The 18,628-nt window shown below is 26.4% G+C and overlaps 5 protein-coding genes across 15 annotated transcripts; 3 read left to right on the top strand and 2 right to left on the bottom strand.

Annotated features, from left to right (window-relative positions):
• The first annotated feature begins 1,140 nt into the window (after positions 1 to 1,140).
• On the top strand, positions 1,141 to 6,911 carry LOC100882858 (uncharacterized). Of its 7 annotated transcripts, none has more exons than XM_012293420.2 (7): positions 1,144 to 1,342; positions 1,506 to 1,588; positions 1,861 to 2,453; positions 2,605 to 2,985; positions 3,157 to 3,324; positions 4,803 to 4,998; positions 6,478 to 6,911. In XM_012293420.2, the coding sequence occupies exons 3-7, from the start codon at positions 1,866 to 1,868 to the stop codon at positions 6,558 to 6,560; spliced, it is 1,416 nt and encodes a 471-aa protein (XP_012148810.1). In that variant the 5' UTR covers positions 1,144 to 1,342; positions 1,506 to 1,588; positions 1,861 to 1,865; the 3' UTR covers positions 6,561 to 6,911. The 7 variants fall into 7 exon arrangements, with proteins under 7 accessions (XP_076398271.1, XP_076398269.1, XP_012148810.1 ...); XM_076542152.1 differs by having other exon boundaries at positions 1,144 to 1,339; positions 1,502 to 1,588; XM_076542153.1 differs by lacking the exon at positions 1,506 to 1,588 and adding an exon at positions 6,144 to 6,233 and having other exon boundaries at positions 1,145 to 1,342.
• On the bottom strand, positions 6,853 to 7,809 carry LOC105663600 (uncharacterized). Its single transcript, XM_012293427.2, has 2 exons — positions 7,457 to 7,809; positions 6,853 to 7,307 (listed from the first exon to the last, which is right to left on the bottom strand). Exons 1-2 carry the CDS (start codon positions 7,575 to 7,577, stop codon positions 7,102 to 7,104), a joined length of 327 nt encoding a protein of 108 aa, XP_012148817.1. The 5' UTR covers positions 7,578 to 7,809; the 3' UTR covers positions 6,853 to 7,101.
• A 52-nt stretch (positions 7,810 to 7,861) lies between these two features.
• Rrp1 (Recombination repair protein 1) lies at positions 7,862 to 9,841 on the top strand. Of its 2 annotated transcripts, none has more exons than XM_076542159.1 (7): positions 7,862 to 7,880; positions 8,160 to 8,219; positions 8,409 to 8,675; positions 8,761 to 9,031; positions 9,112 to 9,255; positions 9,341 to 9,521; positions 9,617 to 9,841. In XM_076542159.1, the coding sequence occupies exons 2-7, from the start codon at positions 8,190 to 8,192 to the stop codon at positions 9,732 to 9,734; spliced, it is 1,011 nt and encodes a 336-aa protein (XP_076398274.1). In that variant the 5' UTR covers positions 7,862 to 7,880; positions 8,160 to 8,189; the 3' UTR covers positions 9,735 to 9,841. The 2 variants fall into 2 exon arrangements, with proteins under 2 accessions (XP_076398274.1, XP_003706959.2); XM_003706911.3 differs by lacking the exon at positions 7,862 to 7,880 and adding an exon at positions 7,889 to 8,003.
• Positions 9,842 to 10,125: 284 nt separating this feature from the next.
• On the top strand, positions 10,126 to 12,448 carry rasp (protein-cysteine N-palmitoyltransferase Rasp). 3 transcript variants are annotated; one of them, XM_012293431.2, is made up of 7 exons: positions 10,126 to 10,264; positions 10,562 to 10,743; positions 10,823 to 11,254; positions 11,333 to 11,473; positions 11,540 to 11,757; positions 11,852 to 12,186; positions 12,287 to 12,448. In XM_012293431.2, exons 2-7 carry the CDS (start codon positions 10,654 to 10,656, stop codon positions 12,370 to 12,372), a joined length of 1,302 nt encoding a protein of 433 aa, XP_012148821.2. In that variant the 5' UTR covers positions 10,126 to 10,264; positions 10,562 to 10,653; the 3' UTR covers positions 12,373 to 12,448. The 3 variants fall into 3 exon arrangements, with proteins under 3 accessions (XP_012148821.2, XP_012148819.2, XP_076398266.1); XM_012293429.2 differs by lacking the exon at positions 10,126 to 10,264 and adding an exon at positions 10,329 to 10,472; XM_076542151.1 differs by lacking the exons at positions 10,126 to 10,264; positions 10,823 to 11,254 and adding an exon at positions 10,329 to 10,472.
• A 37-nt stretch (positions 12,449 to 12,485) lies between these two features.
• Positions 12,486 to 18,626, bottom strand: LOC100881441 (uncharacterized). Of its 2 annotated transcripts, none has more exons than XM_012293438.2 (6): positions 18,088 to 18,626; positions 17,188 to 17,568; positions 16,719 to 17,095; positions 16,539 to 16,650; positions 16,032 to 16,476; positions 12,486 to 15,937 (listed from the first exon to the last, which is right to left on the bottom strand). In XM_012293438.2, the coding sequence occupies exons 1-6, from the start codon at positions 18,134 to 18,136 to the stop codon at positions 14,437 to 14,439; spliced, it is 2,865 nt and encodes a 954-aa protein (XP_012148828.2). In that variant the 5' UTR covers positions 18,137 to 18,626; the 3' UTR covers positions 12,486 to 14,436. The 2 variants fall into 2 exon arrangements, with proteins under 2 accessions (XP_012148828.2, XP_012148829.2); XM_012293439.2 differs by lacking the exon at positions 18,088 to 18,626 and adding an exon at positions 17,869 to 17,968.
• Positions 18,627 to 18,628: the final 2 nt, after the last annotated feature.

An 18,628-nucleotide genomic window follows, 5' to 3' on the forward strand; every position in this document is an offset into this window, starting at 1 on the left:
CACGATCATTGCAAGATTTGACGTCTTATACCCCGAAATTTGAAAATTTATTGTTACATGTTACATGGAACAATTTTTTAGCACAAGTTGATAGCAAACGAAAGATAAAATGTCATATGAAACAAGAGACATTATCGTAAAAAAAAATGTTGAACAATTAATGAAATTATAACTGAAACGCGATCGATATCAATGTTTGTATTTTATTGATATTATTGCTCGCTGCTAGATGGCAATAGTGGTATAATTTCTGTGGAAAGAGCGCGCATAAATATAAATTTAAAAGAATATGTAAAAGTAAGGGTTTTGAAATACTTTCAATTTTTTAAATTTATTACTTTACAATAAACTATTGATCCTATTTTGTTATAAAATGGACCAGACCGATTGTAAAAACAAGCCTTTGTTTGAAAAAAGTTTTATTATGTATCGATTCCTGTGAAGTAGGTATAATGCGTGCCAATGCACGAGTGGTATGGAGGTTATCAAGTCTTCCCCTTGGCCTCCATTTTCTCCAGAGGAGCCAGATTTGCACTTGAATTTACTTATGTACTTAACCTTCATTCCGTACACATAAAATTTCGAAATTTTCAGGTTTTCAAATCTTTCGAAGGTCCAAAATTCTCAAATTTTCAAATCCCTAAATTACATTTCACTGGTTCTTAGTACAAATGACTGATGAAGAGTAATGGTAGGAAAGCGCAATTGACGGAGAAGCTCCTAAGTTCAGTTGATTTGTGCAGAATAATACTGTTCTTTCATGAAATGAACTGCGCATTGCACCTTGCACATTGCTATCTGTACAAGCAAGGTGCATTAATTATTATCATTATTAACAAGATTATTAAATAAATGTTGTCCTTAATAAAAAAGAGCCATCTTATAATAGCATTATTCTTGTACATGTGTAAATTTAAATATGTATGAAATAAGTATAAGTATATAATTTAGCAAATTCACAATATGTATAACTATACGTGCTTTTCATTCTGATATATATTATGCAAGGATATATGTAGATATATGATATACATTCGATCAAACTGTACTAAAAATGTATACATGTAATTCAAATAAAAATTGTTGCAAATATATTATTATTGTATATTCATTTATTAAGTACTAGAAACAGTAATACATATACATAATGTTAAGCAAATACATAAAGAAGAGGTCAAATTAACACATTCACACAGTCGAACAGGTAAATGTATCGGCATCGTTGTGTCGTATGGTTTTCCTTGCCCCACCCTTCTTTTTCGTATCGTAATGCTGCACACCTTGATTTCGTGTATTACGTACTTTTGCACCTCACGGATATGAGATAGGTCATATCACACAGGTAATAAACTTAATCATATATTTGTACCATATACAACAAATACAAGATTGATGTGGTTTTAGTGACTTTAATATTTCGATAATAAAAATTATATATAAATATTTAAGCGAAGTTCGTTCTCCATAAATATTTCAAGCTTTATACGTACTTTTTATTATTACAGTTGTTATTATATATTTATAAGTATATAAAAATAGTCGAATGAATATTCAATACAATGATTTGGCAATTAATTATTGTGGAAAGGTATTTTATACTTCAATATATGTTTATATCCTAACTTGTGCATCCATGGACACTCCCTGTTTTTTTTTTCTTTTTGTAACTATGATTTGTAAACAGTTATTGTTGTATACTATATATTTGAATTAATATGAGCTGTATAAATAGTTAAACAAGAATGTCAAAATAAATGCATAATTTATCACTCTGTGGATTCTGGGGATAGTCCATTTCAAAACAAATAATATTTGATAGTTTTTCTGAATCTTAATTAATTATTTTTATTACTTCTTCAGTGAAAATGAATTCACAGGACACAACCGATAATGTCTCAACAATAAATTCACCTAACATATCTACAAGAACCAAAAATTGGGTCCAATTTGAAGATGAAACACCTGTTAAAGATAATGGCACTTTGGAAGAAAAAACTAAAATAAGTGCTGCAGCTGTAATAAAACCTGAATCAGTTACAGTAGATGTTGAGAAAATTGGTAAAAATGTTGATAAAGTAGATAATCGACAAATGAAAAACAATGAGTATAAAGGAGCTGTGATATCAACTGAATCCGTCCAGATTAATTTAGATAGATCAGGCTTAAGTCGGTCTATCACATCCGAAAGTCCAGATCTTAATTTGCCGTCCGAAATAAAAGTTTCCGATCCTAAAAGTGCTTCTCTGAAAACAATCGATCTCCGAGATGTGTCTAATGGCAGAAGTGCTATAAATAATATTATAAGTACACCTATTGGAAATATTAGACAAGGTTTTGCTAATGGGGATACTATAGTTACTCTTTTACCAGTTAATACTAGATGGCCATGGATCACTCCTGCCAAATTTCGACCAGAATTAGTTCCAGAGGAATTAATGGCTCAAGGCTTAACGGTAAATCATTCATAAAATTATACCTTTTCATATTTAGTTATTACATAGTCAATAGTTTAACTATTATTAAATTAAAAATATATTTTCTTTTTGTATATGATGTTTTGCATTATTTTACAGTTATACATAACTTGTAATATATCTATTACAGCTTACAGTAGAAGATTACGTACATATTATGGAGTTGCTTGTGAATGATGTACGTTTTAATATGTACAATGTATGCTACAAAAGAATCCTTGTCCTTTGGATATTTACTGCATTTATTGTATTGCTTGGCTTATTATTTTCTGGAGTAACTGGCCTTACTTTATTTGGGCTCGGCATTATGTGGTTAGTCCTAAATGCTGCTGCAATATTCTTTTGCATGTTTATCAAGATAAAATTAAATCATAATCTTGAGAAATGTATGGCTCAAGTCAACAAGCATTTACTTCGACATAAAATATTGCTTGGATTGGATGATAGAGGGAAGATTTCTTGTCACAAAGTCAATCTCTGTTTTATATATTTTGATACCACAGATTGCATCGTAAGTGTAATTATATATGCAGTTAATTTAAATAATTACAGCTTAATGTTTTGTGATAACTTATTTTATTTATTGTATCTTAATAGTATACAAAAATGGCGCTTTTTGGTGCAAACAAAACATTTATCTACTAAAGTTTATGCAATATAAAGAAAATTTATTTTATGACAGAAAAAATTACAAGAAGTTATAGAACGTGAAGAACGCGAGGGAAGAATAATCGGCGAAGATGGAAATTCTGAAATGCGTAGGAAAAGGGAATTACAGCAGCGAATGGATATTGATGATAGCGATATTGTCATACAGGGCAGCACAACCACTAGAATCTCTCGTAAGCAGGTAAGCTCCTTTTTAACCAGGTAATTGTATTTTAGTTAAACTTACTAATTTATATCAAGTTTCATTTTATTTATTTACATTTGTTGTAAGTAACTGAGATTAATGTTTTTATTTTCCATATTTTATGAATAAAACAATATATTTTCTTTTATATTAGCAATTTTATATTACAATATTTTCTTTTATTTTTTTGTAAAATGAAATACAAACTATTAGGGTAAAAGTGAACAAGTATTCTGCCGTTATGTACAACGTTGGGCAAAGGATTATTTACGTCGGCGTTTGGATTGGACAGTTGATGAGGAAGGAGGAAATCCTTCTTCACCTCGCCATTTAGCATCAGCTTTATGTCCGTGTCAATATATAGAAGAATGGCTACGTAATAAGTCGCGTGTTCAGGGCAGAGATTTTTGTCCTTCCTGGAGTAGTTTTCTTAAAGATAGAGGCATTTAAAGAAAAATTATTAAATATGCATATAAAAATAGCAAAGACAGTATTGCTCATAGCAATTTAAAAAATGTTTTTAAAATCTTACGCTATAGTTTATTATAATTATTTCAATATCATTTTAATGATAAATATTTTCTTAAAGAGAACTTTAAATAACAGAATATCATACTTAAACGCAATAGAACTTAAATAGCTTTGTAACTATATTTGTAGATAATATAGATAATATTATTAAAATCAAATGAATAATACAAATTTATATTTGTACAAGTTAACGAAAATAAGTCACATTAGAAGTTACAGCTACTTACTATTACTTTGTACTTAATTATATGAGATTTTTGTTTTTAAAATTATCAATTACAGTTAAAATTATATATCATATTGATATTAAGAAACATTTTTTATTCGTATGTTTACTGTAAATTGGATTAATAAGAATGATAAAAGTTTAAAGTTCTTTTAAATGAAATTTAATATTGTTTAAATTTTAAATAATTCGATGCTACTTTTTATTGTACTATTTTGTTAAATTTATATAAAACTTGCACGTTTTATCACTTACACATATGTGTACATTACAAGTTTGCTTTTAATATTTTATATCAGTAAATCAATTGTATATAATATTTAAATATCAAAAAATAATCTAAACGTGCACATTTGACATATGTACTTAATGAATATGTGTAAAGTGGTGAATGGTATAATAATATGATTAATAATATAATAGTAGTTAAAACTTGTTTAGGTTACTAAACTTATAAATCAAATGAAAATTTATCTTTAATGAGCAGTGTAGTTCTTGAAATTTATGAAATAATTCAAAGAAGTAGACTGAACTTACCTGTGGCAGGAACTAAAGTACTTAAATTTAAAAAATATAACTACAGTTCATTATGTTTGAACAGTTTATTTTTTACATACAACAGATTTTAAGCTTTACAGATGAGTTTATTATTAATGTATAAAAAATCAATTTATCACTTTAGCTCTAGGTACTGAATGATGATGGTATGTGTTGACAGGAACGGGCGGAGTTGCTGTTGCTGAGGTATGCATCTCGATGGGCACACCACTTTGTGCGCCGCAGACTTGATCTGGTTATAGACTCACAGGAACGAAATAGAGACATCGCCGGTCTATCTGTTTCTCCACGACATTGTGTCTCCGCCCGTTGTCCTTGTCAATTCATTGAGGACCATCTCAAATACAAGCCTAGAGGCAAGTTAATATTTCGTACGTTCTTTTTAATGCCGAATTTTGATGGCAAATGACTGGGATAAATTGCTTAACGTATATAGTTCAATTGCAATTACAGATAATTGATCAGTTGATTATTATGTTCCTATCTACTTTTTATTATATACACATAAAACATTTTATTACAAGTTACATTTAGATATTATTTTTTTTATGATAGTTATAATTAAAAACTATTTTGAAATTGATTTTCATATTTCGTCTTTTACGCACAAGAGAATAATGTTTCTAATGACATTCACCATTTTACAACATATAGTAGCACATTATTTTCAATATTAAATAATGTTAAAGGAATAAATTATACATAACGTTAATACTTAAAAGAGAAGAAACAGTATAATCATTCCATTGTTACTATATTACTATTCATAAATTTAATTATTTCAAAATTTTTAAAAAATAATTGTTAAACACTTTTATGACCATTTGATGGAAATGATATATACATATCATATATACAACATATATTTTTTTAATATATGTTTATTGCTTTCCAGTGTTGATATTAGAAAATTATACATAAATTATATATAACTTAGAAAATTTTTATTTTTTTAAATTTAATTTTATCTTTATTTCTAAAAAGAAATTCCTGCATACATCTTAGTTAAGACAATTACAAGTAAAGACTTGATATTAAAGCAGCTATAAACATTTTATACAATTGTTTATACATTTTATAATTATTATCTATGATTAACCATCATAATGTTGTAAAAGGCATACAATGTTCAACTTACATATCTGAATTCCGTCCTAATTGAATGTAACAGTACATTATATAAGAATGTAATTAATATATTGTATACTTTTATGAATAAGGCTATTCTACTTTTATATAACAAAAATGTAAAGCATTTTTATATCATTGTTAAAAATGTTATAAATAAAGATAAGTACACAATATATATGTTTCCTTGGTGGAGGTATGATTGTATTCATGTAAAAAGCTATTTCATTAAAGTAATAGTTATTACATATAAAATATATTGTTAGTTTTAGTTTCCAAATATACCTATAAAGTTCAGTGTATGTATTTTTCTAAAACATAGGTATTTGTTACTAACCACTGACTAATCCAGGGATCTGTTGCTTGCATGCAGCTGGACAAAAGACAGTGTGCTTTGATATTTTATCTCGCAATCATTCACATATTGTGAATACATGAAAATCATTCACAAATTGGTACAGGTGTAAGTATAGCTTAACTTGTATTTTCGCCATATACATACATGTTTAAATGAACACATTACGATTTACGAAAATACATTGCTTTATACGCACTTATTTATGTACATATTACTTTACTTATGTTTTATAACTACAAAACTTTGCTATAAAGAAAAAGTTCTTTGTAGAAATTAATTGTTAATTATATATTATTTTAAACTAGTGATACAGAATACTAATTTCAAATATTTGCCCAATTTTTTTCAGGATACCCACCTGGCTTTACATGGTGTGCTTATCTTAATGACCCATTAGCTAGGTATGATGTTACATTAGGCGTCCCTAATTAACAGTGTTAATAATTTACTTAATGCACAACAGTATTTATTAAGATATTTTTAAACAGTGTAATCATATCAAAACTTACTTTCTTATTTTTTATAAGCACATGTGATACATCTACTAGGGTAATTACAGTGCCTTTTAAGTATCTATAAATATTATATTCAGAATTTACAATTAAGACATTTTTCTAATTGTAAGATTCTATGTTAGTCCAAATTTTATGCATCAATTCCATATATTATGCACACACATTAAACTGACATGCATATACAGGTATATATAATGTAAAATGGCAACTATTATATGTAGCATTTATTTTTATACAGTATTAATTATACATGTTATAATGTTATAGATATTTTATATAAAAGAATATATTATTTACACATACATATTAAAACATTAAAAAGTAACTATAATCATTCTGTATAAACATATAAGTTGTATTTTGTTATACTAATGATTAAATTAGTACTAAATTAGAAATAAATACTTTGTATGTTTATATGTTTCCTTTGCAAGAAATAATCAACAAATATAACAAATTCATGTAATCAGAGCAGCCTGTGCTTGTTTTCTAATGTCATCTGCAAGTCTTCTTATTTCAGTATTGTCTATTTGCAATTGTTGTTCTTTGCTTTCAAGCATAGTTTCTAAATGTTGTAATCGTTGTTTTGTATTTAAGTACATTTTCATTTTCTGATACGTATCAGAAATGTTTGCATTTGTTTGGTTTTCTCCAATGATTTCATCTAAAAGTAAAATTTTATTCATTTAACAATGTAACAGTACATAAATATATACTCTTAACTATATAAAAATAATTAAACATTTTTCTTATAACATTTTCCTAATATCACTTTAATGATTGTGTTGACAATGAATATATAAATAATAAAACCTTTATTTATTATTTTGAATGCTACATCATCTATAGCAGCATTGTTTAGATCTTCCAATACATGTTCAGAGTTAGGAATGGGAGGCCTTGGCGGTAAATTATTTTTTTTATTACTAAACATACTTAATTTAACAATATGACACTTATTTCACTTCAATTAATTATCATATTTATCTATAGCTGATCAAAAATTCAAATATCATGTAAACTACACATTTATTTTCTTATTTCAATAATTGCAATGTCAAGCCGGTATATCCAGTGATCTTTTAGTAATAGTATATATTTTTATATTCCTCAATTCTTCCAGTTATTCATATATTTTTGTTCACTGTATACACTATCATGAAATAACGAGGAAGCTGGTAAACAGCCGCTTGAACTCAGCCAAGTTGCTCGAATGAAGTATAATTTCTGCTGACAGGTACTATACATATGATATTTATTTGTGCATCAAGTTTTTACTCTCTAACTTATCTACGCATCGGTCATTCTCTCTAGTTGTATGGTATCGCGCAGTATTCAAACTGCGTTGAAAATTGTGCCGGTATGAATTATTCTTTGTTACATATGTAAATATTTCAAATAAGTAAATGATGCTATGATTGCAATACTTTAATCGTATAAAATCTAATAAGAAAATATTTGAGAAAACTAGTTGTATATTTCTATTATAGTGCAGATATTAATACAATTTCTTTAGCGTTTATTTAGGTACACGACCGTGAGTAACATGCCGCCAAAGCGAAATCGAGTTCCAAAGGTTAGATAATTGTATTATTTATTTACATAAAGTTATTGTTAATTTAACATGACTATGTACCATTGAAATACTCCATTTTATAAATATAAAATTTTAGCACTTTTACTTAAATATACATGTAACATTTTAATATTATTTTAACATTGCTTTATACACAAAAATGTGTACTTTTATTTTATTTTCAATTAGGAAAATGGTGCTGAAGACAAAACTGAAAAGAAGAAAAAAGTGACAAAGTCACAAGAAACATCTAGTAGAAAGTCTAAACGTACTGCAAGCAGTACTGAAGAGCCTGCATCGAAACGTGCCAAAACAGAGCCAAAGCCAGTAATGAATAAAGTAGACACAGATTTGAATGAAACTGATTTTGATTGTGACAAGCTGAATGCTGAAGGAAATAAATATAATTTAAAAATTTCTAGTTGGAATGTTTCTGGTATAAGGGCACTTATCAAAGTTTGTATAATACTTGCATCATTTTATTACATTATTTTTTGGCAAGTAATTTTTTTTGTAATATTTTGTCATTACATTTATGCAGAAAAGTGGAATGGAATACATTATGAAAGAAGATGCAGATATAGTTGCATTGCAAGAAACCAAATGTGATAAAAACAAATTACCAGAAGAAGTTAAATTGAAAGGATATCATCATTACTTCCTTGATAGTAAGAAGGCTGGTTATTGTGGTGTTGCATTATATACAAAACAGAAACCAATTGATATACAATATGGTTTGAAGAATTCTGAATTTGATGATGAAGGCAGATTAATTACAGCAGAATACCCAAATTTCTATTTCCTTAATGTTTGTAAGTTATTCAGTATTAAAATCTTTTACAAATATCTTTTTTAATGATATTTACTATATGTAATAATTACATATTAATAGATGTACCTAATGCTGGTCAAAAATTAGTAACACTACCAAAAAGATTACAATGGAATGAAGCCTTTAAGAGTTATGTAAAGCAATTAGATGAAAAAAAACCAGTCATTATTTGTGGTGATATGAATGTTGCTCATCAAGAAATAGGTAATGATATCCTACAGTTCATAATTTTATTATGTACAGTAAATAATTTCAGGAATTTATAAGTTTCAAATTTATTGTACTGTAGATCTTACAAATCCTAAAACGAATACAAAAAATGCTGGATTTACTAAAGAAGAACGAGAAGGTATGACAGATTTTTTGGCTGCAGGATTTGTGGATACATTTAGATCTTTATATCCTGATAAAACAGGAGCTTATACATTTTGGTCATATTTTGCTAATGCACGCAGTAAAAATATAGGATGGTGAGTACTTTACAATTAGTTGAATGATATGGATGTTACTATTAATTATAAAATATATATATATATAAATATACATTACATCCTTCCTTACACAGGAGACTGGATTATTTTTTGGTATCAGAGAAAATCAAAAATAAAGTTTGTGACAATGTTATAAGGGATAAGATATATGGCAGTGATCATTGTCCAATTGTGCTTTTCGTTAATATATAAGATTCAACTTTTTATACTTAAATTACATGTAATTGTGTGTATGTAATTTAACGAGTTTCTTATATTTATTATATTTTTTTTTTAAGAATAAAATTTCATTAATTAAATATTTCTTTTCATTTTTTATTTTGACTATACATAAAAAATTAATTGTTCAGAATGAATAGTTTGCTAAATTTGTATGTATTCACTTTCATATTTCTTATGCGCGTTATGAATATGTTTATGTTAGAACAATTTCATTACTTATGCTTGGTTAGGTTAGAAATATTACAAACTACATATGCATAACCTTATCTGTACAAACCGAAGTATGCTGAATGTGCTGAACCAATCACATTTAATATGCATATAATGAATTTGAATACTTGAACATATTGTTTTTATTCGACTGCATTACATATTGTTATTCCTGTAACAATTTTATGAAAATAATAATAAAAACTTTTAAATTGTCTTTAAATGATTTCTCTAACCTGTACAATTTTAGCTCGATATTTAGTAAACTAACTTCTGAGGAAATACAAAATGTAAATAAACACATTACACTTTATTGCTACAAGTTTAAAGACTGAAGTGAAAATTGTTAATAAAAATGAAGTGGTAAATCGTAATTAAAGATGACATGGAAAATACAAAACATCATTAGATTGCATAAATGCGAATGTTTCATTTATTTTTTTTTATGGACAAGTGCTATTCTACATTCAATTTATAATGTGTTTTTAACTAGTACTTGTAAGAATTTAAACATATTCTGTTTATAAAGATTTGCAACTAATATTTTAATATTAAAATATTGCTTTAATATTATTCATAAATTTCAGATTTTGATGGTTACAATGATGTATATAATGATTTTGCACCAGGATGGACGTGGATTGGAAAGAAACAAGATGTTTCTGATCAAGAATGGAAAATGTGGATACCATTAATGATTAAATTAATACCATGGATATTTATTCATCATTTTGTTAGTTTTCTTGTTAAGATTTTATCAAATGTTGTGGTATGAATTTTTTGGTATTACATATGATTCAATGTTTCTATCTTATATTATCTTTTTATTTATTATGTTATCTTTACAGGTATTATGCACTTGGTATATCTTTATGTCTATTTCATTTTTATATTATTTAATTGGAGCATTAGGTACATTATGTATTGTCATACAATTAAGTATGTTGTACATCTTAACATATAGACAAAGTAGATTGATTATATGGCTGATAAATACGTTATTTTTATTTCTGATACATTTTCTGAAAATTCCGGATGGTACTTTTCAAAGTACATTTAAGTTTAACGATGAAGAACATTATATTTTAACTCTTGTAATGTGTTGGATACAGTTAAGAAGCATTAGTTATAGTATAGATAATATTGAACAACATTTAGACAGTGACTGTGATATCAAATTTTACTTTTTTAACAATTTTTTATGCAAATTAGCATACTGTTTATATTTACCAACATTATCCTTAGGACCATTGATTTTATATCATGAATTCATGAATTCTGTATGTATTTTACTTTACTTAAAAATTAGGTATTTACTTTATATCTATTAAATATAAATCATATTCAAATCTTTATAGCTAAAAAGACCATTTCAAATCTGGAAATTATCAGATTTTGGGTACTTTTTCCTTCAAGTGTTCAGATACATTTTTTGGATATTTTTTACAAACTTTTGGTTGCATTTTCTATATTTCAATGCTATGCAGTATCACCCTGAGGTAAAAGTACAATTTTAGACGCAATAATTTTATTAAAATTTAATTAACTCCTGTATGTTATACTAGGTTGTCAAAACTTTAAATCCATGGGCTTTATATGGATTAGGATACTGCATGGGACAATTTTTCTTAATAAAGTATGTTATAGTGTATGGTCTTAATCATACTTTATGTGCTATAGATAATATAAAAGCACCAACTCAGCCTAAATGTATAGCAAGGATTCATTTGTACTCTGATATGTGGAAGTATTTTGATAAAGGTTTATACAAATTTTTAGTAAGGTACAATTCTTGTAACAGAATCATAGATATATACTAACTAAATATATCAAAATAATATAGAAGTTATAAAACTTCTTCAACAATTTATTTTCAGATATATTTATGTGCCTCTGTTAAAGTCAAATTATAATAAATTATTTGCTTCTTTCTTGTGCTTTACATTTGTTTTTATATGGCATGGAATGCAAATAAATATTTTTATTTGGGCAGCCCTTAATTTTATTGGATTAAATATTGAAAGTATAATGAGATCATTTGGGAGACAAAAATTTTTTATAAATATAAAGACAACATATACATCAGAAATTAATGGCAGACGACTCGATTGTATTTTAGCAAGTCCCCTTTTAATTATATCAGTAATATCTAATTTTTACTTTTTTGCTGGAGAAGAAATTGGAAGTATTTACGTCTACAGAATATTACATGGTATTAGTTTATTATATTTCATACGAACACAAAAGAATTCACTACATAAATTTTTTATAAAATTTTAAATTAGCAAAATTTCGTATGTATTTTGTTACAGATCCTCCATATACCACATTTATTTTACTCTTCTTTTTATATTGTTGCTGTCAAGTATCTACAGATGTAAAACGTTGGGAATTGTAAAAATTTCCAAAGCTGTAGTATTGTAAAGAAAAAACTGAATATCGAGTTTTCTAAAATTACATTTTACAAAATATGATTTGGGAGAGGATTTGATTATCAATTACATAATAAAATCATTTTTAAATATTTTATTAAGTACAAAAAGAGTATAAAAATACAGTGTATAACTAAAATTATTCTTCATATTAACATCGTTATAATCGTTTAATGTTTACTATAGTAATAAAAAATGAGTAGAAAGTTTATACTTAAATATTTTTTTGTATAATTATTACAACATTTGTTTCATATTATATAATATGGATAATAAAAATTGATTTTGTATTATTAATAATTAACCGTATAATATACACAAGGCACATTATCTTTCACAGTGTACAAATGTTAATGTAAAATAATCTTTTACTTATTAATTTTATATTTTATACAATAAATAAACAACTGGCTTTTGTAAATGTTGTTTTTCACATTTCAATAGAATTATATCTTTTTTTAAGGAGAGTATTTATATCCTAAACTAATGTAATGATTCAAGAAAAATATACGAATTTGTAGATTGTAATTTTACCAGCAAATTTCAAATGACAAAAAGAGTAAAGGCATTGATAATGAATATTGACTTTGACTATTCAGTGCTTAGCTGTTTGTGATAAAGATATTTTTAACCAATATTTACAGTTACTACTCAGATAAACAATACGTTCATTTTTCTACAATTAATTTGAATATTTACATTTTCATAAACTTTAAATATCTATAGTGTGATCATTTTATACAAAGTTTGATTTTTTACGTTTTCAAATTTATTTGCTATTTAAGGTGTTTTCTTTTAATTTTTGTATTGATATAAAAATTAATCCACAACTAATTATTAAATATATTTTCTTGTCTAATATAAAAAAAAGTTTGTGATTGTGTATAATGTGTATTCTATGTTATATCTTATGCATGACCTGTAAGAACTATACATTTATAGCTAGAGATTATTTCATTATCATTGTATTGTTATATTAAGATATTCACATTTGTATCCTTATAAACTTATTACATTGAGAATATAATGCCAAATAAACAATAATTTTTATATGGAAGACATGCTTGAGCTATGTTTGGAAAAACAGTGCATTATAATTTTTAGCTGGTCATTTTAGTTTCATTGTAAAATAATGTAGCTGCAATGGGATTTGAACATTTTAACACAGAAGATAATTCACTGAAAATTATTATATACATTTTTATGAACTGTGATATATTTTGTAAAAAATATGATGTGTAACTTGACAAGTAAGTATGCTACAAATAAATGTAGATAATTGTATCCATGATAAAATGATTAATATAAATGCAAAGGGTTATAAACAAAGAAAAACTTGTAGAAAACTTTAGAAAAACGATTACCAATAGTAAGATTTTGGTTTTTATTTTTCATTTTTTTAAATCAAATTAGAAATTTGTACTATGCTTTCAATTATTTGGCACATAAACGAATGTTATTGCTATTAAGTAACTATATTTTATATTCATTTACTTAAGTGAATCAAATTTGTGTTACTTTTATCATATACACATAAGGTTAATATAACAGATTAATTATGATTTATAGTTGTATTGTTTGGAATGACTAATAAATAAAAATTTTATAACATATAACATGATACTTCTTAAACAATTTAAAAAATAATATTATTTCTCATGAAACAAAATAAATGCATTTAAATTCATATTTTTATAATTTATTTTATATAAAACCTATACTAATACTGTGTACTTTATATAATCTAAATCATGTAAAAATATTTATTAAATTCATTCTTTTTAAAAAGATTTTTGTATATTCTCTGTATCTCTAGTAAAAAATATTAAACCTACATTTTTGTTAACAATATTTATATGTACAAAAACTCAAAGTATTATTTCAGTACTATCATACTATTAATACATTCATTAACTATATTTTATAAAACTTTCTCGTAATTTCAAAAGTATATTGCTCTTAGTATGAAATATTTTCGATTTAATGAATATAAAATGAAGAATTCAAAATGCATCTTGTATTATTAGGTGTTACTTACTTGTCTCAAATATTTGTGTTTTATTTTCACTTTCAGCAGAATTGTTATGCTCAACTTTAAAAATACTATTTTGTAATGCATCACTTGTTAACAACAAAATAGTATTTTGATTTTCATTTTGTTTTATATTAATAGTTTGCATATGTTTATTCAGAAGTGTGAATTTTTGATGTTTATCCACTTGAATTTTTGATTTATTTTTTACATTATTATTAATTTTAAGTTGTTGTGGAAGTACATTTACGCACTTATTTTGTATTATTATACTGGTTAAAGGTTCATTATGAATATACAAACCTTGTTCGCTTTGATTTAATAATTTTTTATTCTTTTCAAGAACATAATTGCTGTTTGAAGTAATCACTCCACTCTTAATTAAATTTTTTACTATAGTTTGATAGTCATCTAAATTTTTATCTGTTTGTGATACACAATTTTTACTTTGAGTCGACGAAGTATCTTTAGTTTTTAATGACATTCTATTAACAATATTCGGTTCTTGTGAAGTACTTGAATTTATTATATCTTCTGATACATCGATCTTGTGCAATTTTATTTCTTGACAAGGTTTGTAATCAAACACGATAACATTACTGTCTTCTTTCTCGTATTTTGTATCATCTTGAGTAATAGTTATTTGTTTATTGCTGTTTTCATCTTCGTCTTCAACATGAGTGTTCACTTGTATCAATTTCGTTTCTGATTCTTTTATGTCATGTATGTATTTAATTTTTTGTTCGTTTAAAGAATCGTTTAATGTTTCGTTGCAATAATCTGTTTTAGTATCTTCTATTATTTGTATGTAATTCTTAAACTGATTTTCCGGAAATTCAAGTTTTTCATAAAATTCCATATTGTTTCTGCTTTTTGCATTGTTAGCTAAATTATTATATTCTACTTTAATATACGATGGTATTTCGTTGATATTATGGTAAATTAATTCCGATTGATCAGTGTTATCATCATATACAATATGACCGTTCTCATCTTGAACCACGTGCAACTCGTTACAAGAAGCATTCTGTAAATGTAACGACTTATCTCGCATTTTATTTGTGAATTCTTCCGTGAGACAATTGTTATTTTTGTTAGAAACACTATTATTTACAGTTATTTCAGTCTCTGTGGATTCAGTCTTATTCAAATGAGATTCTGGACAAATCTCATAAGTTTCAAAACAATTTTTAATAATTTGGATCGTATCATTTGGTTCCCAATTTTTTTCAGTATCAGCAACAACCTCGTTTACAATATATTCTTCGGTTTCAGCATCATGCAATTGACCATTATCGTCTTGATAATGCATAATTGTTTTTGTTGCAATGATATCTTCATTCACCATATGGTCTTTATTTGTGTCATTTCTTTTTCTTCTATTAGTTCGAACTTTCTGAAAGTCTTCTTCAGAAAGATGCAACAACTCACCAGTAGTTGTTAAAACTTTACCATGTCTTGTTTTCAAATGACGTTTATATGTATTTCTCGTTTTAAACCTAAATGATGTAAACACAAATTTTATATTACACTAAACTGTTAACATATTAACATATTAAATATATACGGTATAATGTATAAAATATTACATACCGCTGTCCACAATCATCGCACCCAAATGGTGCTTCTCCAGTGTGTCTACGTCTGTGTTCTCTGAAATGTGATGGGTGTCTAAACTTCTTTCCACAATCACCACAAGTGAATCGTGTTTGATTTTGATGAATTAACATATGATATTTTAAACTGTGCCTCCTTGTAAAAACTGCTCTGCATATACGACATTCGTATGGCTTTATTCCGGCATGACTTCGATAGTGCGATACCAACGTTGTAGGTGCTGTAAAACTTCGTGGTGGATTGCAAATTCGACATTCGAGATTACTTCCTGTTGGATTTCCTTTTTTCTTTATCCGATCCATAAAAGCTAATGCCATTTCTCTTTCCTCTTTACTAGTGCCTATAAATTTGGCTTTTCCTTTGGGTTTAGTAGTTGTAATTTCTACAGCTTTACTGCTACTTTCACTGGACCATGATATTTCTACACATTAAAATATAGTATTAAAATTATATTTAAGTATCACAAATATTTTACACATTTACCTGGTAAATAAACAGTTTCAGAGTTTCTATTAACTTTTTCTGACAACTTTTGGGTAACATGAGGATACTCTTTCATATGAACACTATCAGTACCAACAACCATAAGTACAATCTGCATAAAAAAAAAATATTATATTCAGAACTTACGAATTTGTACTTACCTATTATATTGATGCTTACATTTTCACTTGTTGCATTTTCAAAAGTACCATGGAAAGATACTTCTTTTGCATTAGGAATTTCATCTTTTAAACGTTCAGAATAGCTATGATCTCCAAGAACTTTGAAATCTGCTCTATCTGTATCTTTTTGCTCAGAATTACTTAATGTTTTAAGATTTTCTACTTTTTCAACATTCTTATTTTTGTCTAATTCTTTAAAATTAGAATCATTTAATAAAATATTTCTCAAATAATTTGTTGAATTTTCAATAACATTTTTATTCTCCTTATTCAATGTCTCTTGTGGTTTTCTTACTTGTTGAAATTTATTTTTTTTACTTTGGGGACTTGATTTGTAATTTTTATAACTTACTGATTTTGCTGTAAAATTCTTATCTATAAAATAATATTACTGATATATTATTTTTGCATTACAAGTAATATGTAATAATTTGTTTTTACTTTGGGACATAATTATGTATACTTACAAGCATCTTTGTTTGTTTTTAGATATTCTAAATGTTCTGCCAAATGTGCTTTAATAGACATTCTTGCTCTTCCTTCACTTGCAAAGCTAGTATATTTTTGCCCACACCCAACAACTAGAGCACATGTATAAGAGTACTGTCTTTTTAATTCATCGCTTGTAAAAATAGAAAATTGTTTTACTAGTTGTGATGCAGGCATGGACAAAAGTTGTGGCACAGTAAAGAGTGATTCATAAGTCTTCCTTTTTATATGATCCGCTTTTGACTTGCATTGTGATGTTGACAATGATTTACTATATTTCTTTTCTGAATGTAATGTTTGTGATGCAACTTCTGCAAGCATATCTAATAAAGCAGCAGGGCTATCACTTCCCACAATACCTGAAACAAATGAAATTTAAAAGTAAAATAAGTAATTACAAACCTGAATATATATAACACTTATAATCACTGTGTTCTTTTTTGTTTCTAATTTTCTCATTTATATATTTTATATTGTATCAATTTAATTTTTGAATCTTAATTGAAAACAGTAAATAACGTATATTTATATTATTTGTCATATTGGCCATTAACAATCACAGAATAATAGTAAATATGTTCTTCAGTTTATACTATGATTTATGACAGCAAAAGAAAAAATATATGGGCAATTATATATATTTTCGATACGTAACATACTATAATTCATTTGAAAGATTAAGAAATTTTATTCCTTTTATACGTAAAAACCAAGTTCTAATTTTCAAGCATCATTCTAGCAGACGCCATAAGGACGCCCAGCAGACGGTTTTTCAATTCATCTTTATTATAATGTTTGAATTGCTATACATTTTGTCATTAATATTACTATACTAAAGTAACAATAAGTTCTATCATGTAAAATGAATGAAATTGTACCTTTGTTGTACGAATTAGAAGTATATTCATGGTTTGTTTTGGTGTTCATTATGGCATTCGTATTCGCGGCGTGTCTTCATTCCACTGTCTTCCCTACACATACATTATACATAACAGGTTCCTTCTTGTTGCTTCCTTGTTTGTCTTCTTTCTTGTCAATCTTGAAAGCAGTATTGCCAATCTATAAAATTAAGATTTTGTGTACATTGCAGTGTATAGTCACTTTGGTGAGAGAACACGATCGTCAAACGACCGGTTTTCGTCCATTCTGCGCATGGAACACATTCAGTATTTCTAATTCTACGCGCATGGCAATTAAGAAAACACAAGCGTCTTTATGATATCCCTAATGTCAAATATACATACTCCATATTTTAGTTTGGAGCATAAAATGTATGTATTTTTATGAATTATTTGTAATTATGGATTTGATTTTTGAAAAATTATCATTTATTATGTAAAAATAATATGTATATACTAAAAAATAATGTCATTTTTAAACACCTAAAATATAAAAAAAAAGAATAAAATACATGACAAA

The sequence above is a fragment of the Megachile rotundata genome, chromosome 2 (genome assembly GCF_050947335.1).
Source record: "Megachile rotundata isolate GNS110a chromosome 2, iyMegRotu1, whole genome shotgun sequence".
Taxonomy (NCBI): Eukaryota; Metazoa; Arthropoda; class Insecta; order Hymenoptera; family Megachilidae; genus Megachile; species Megachile rotundata.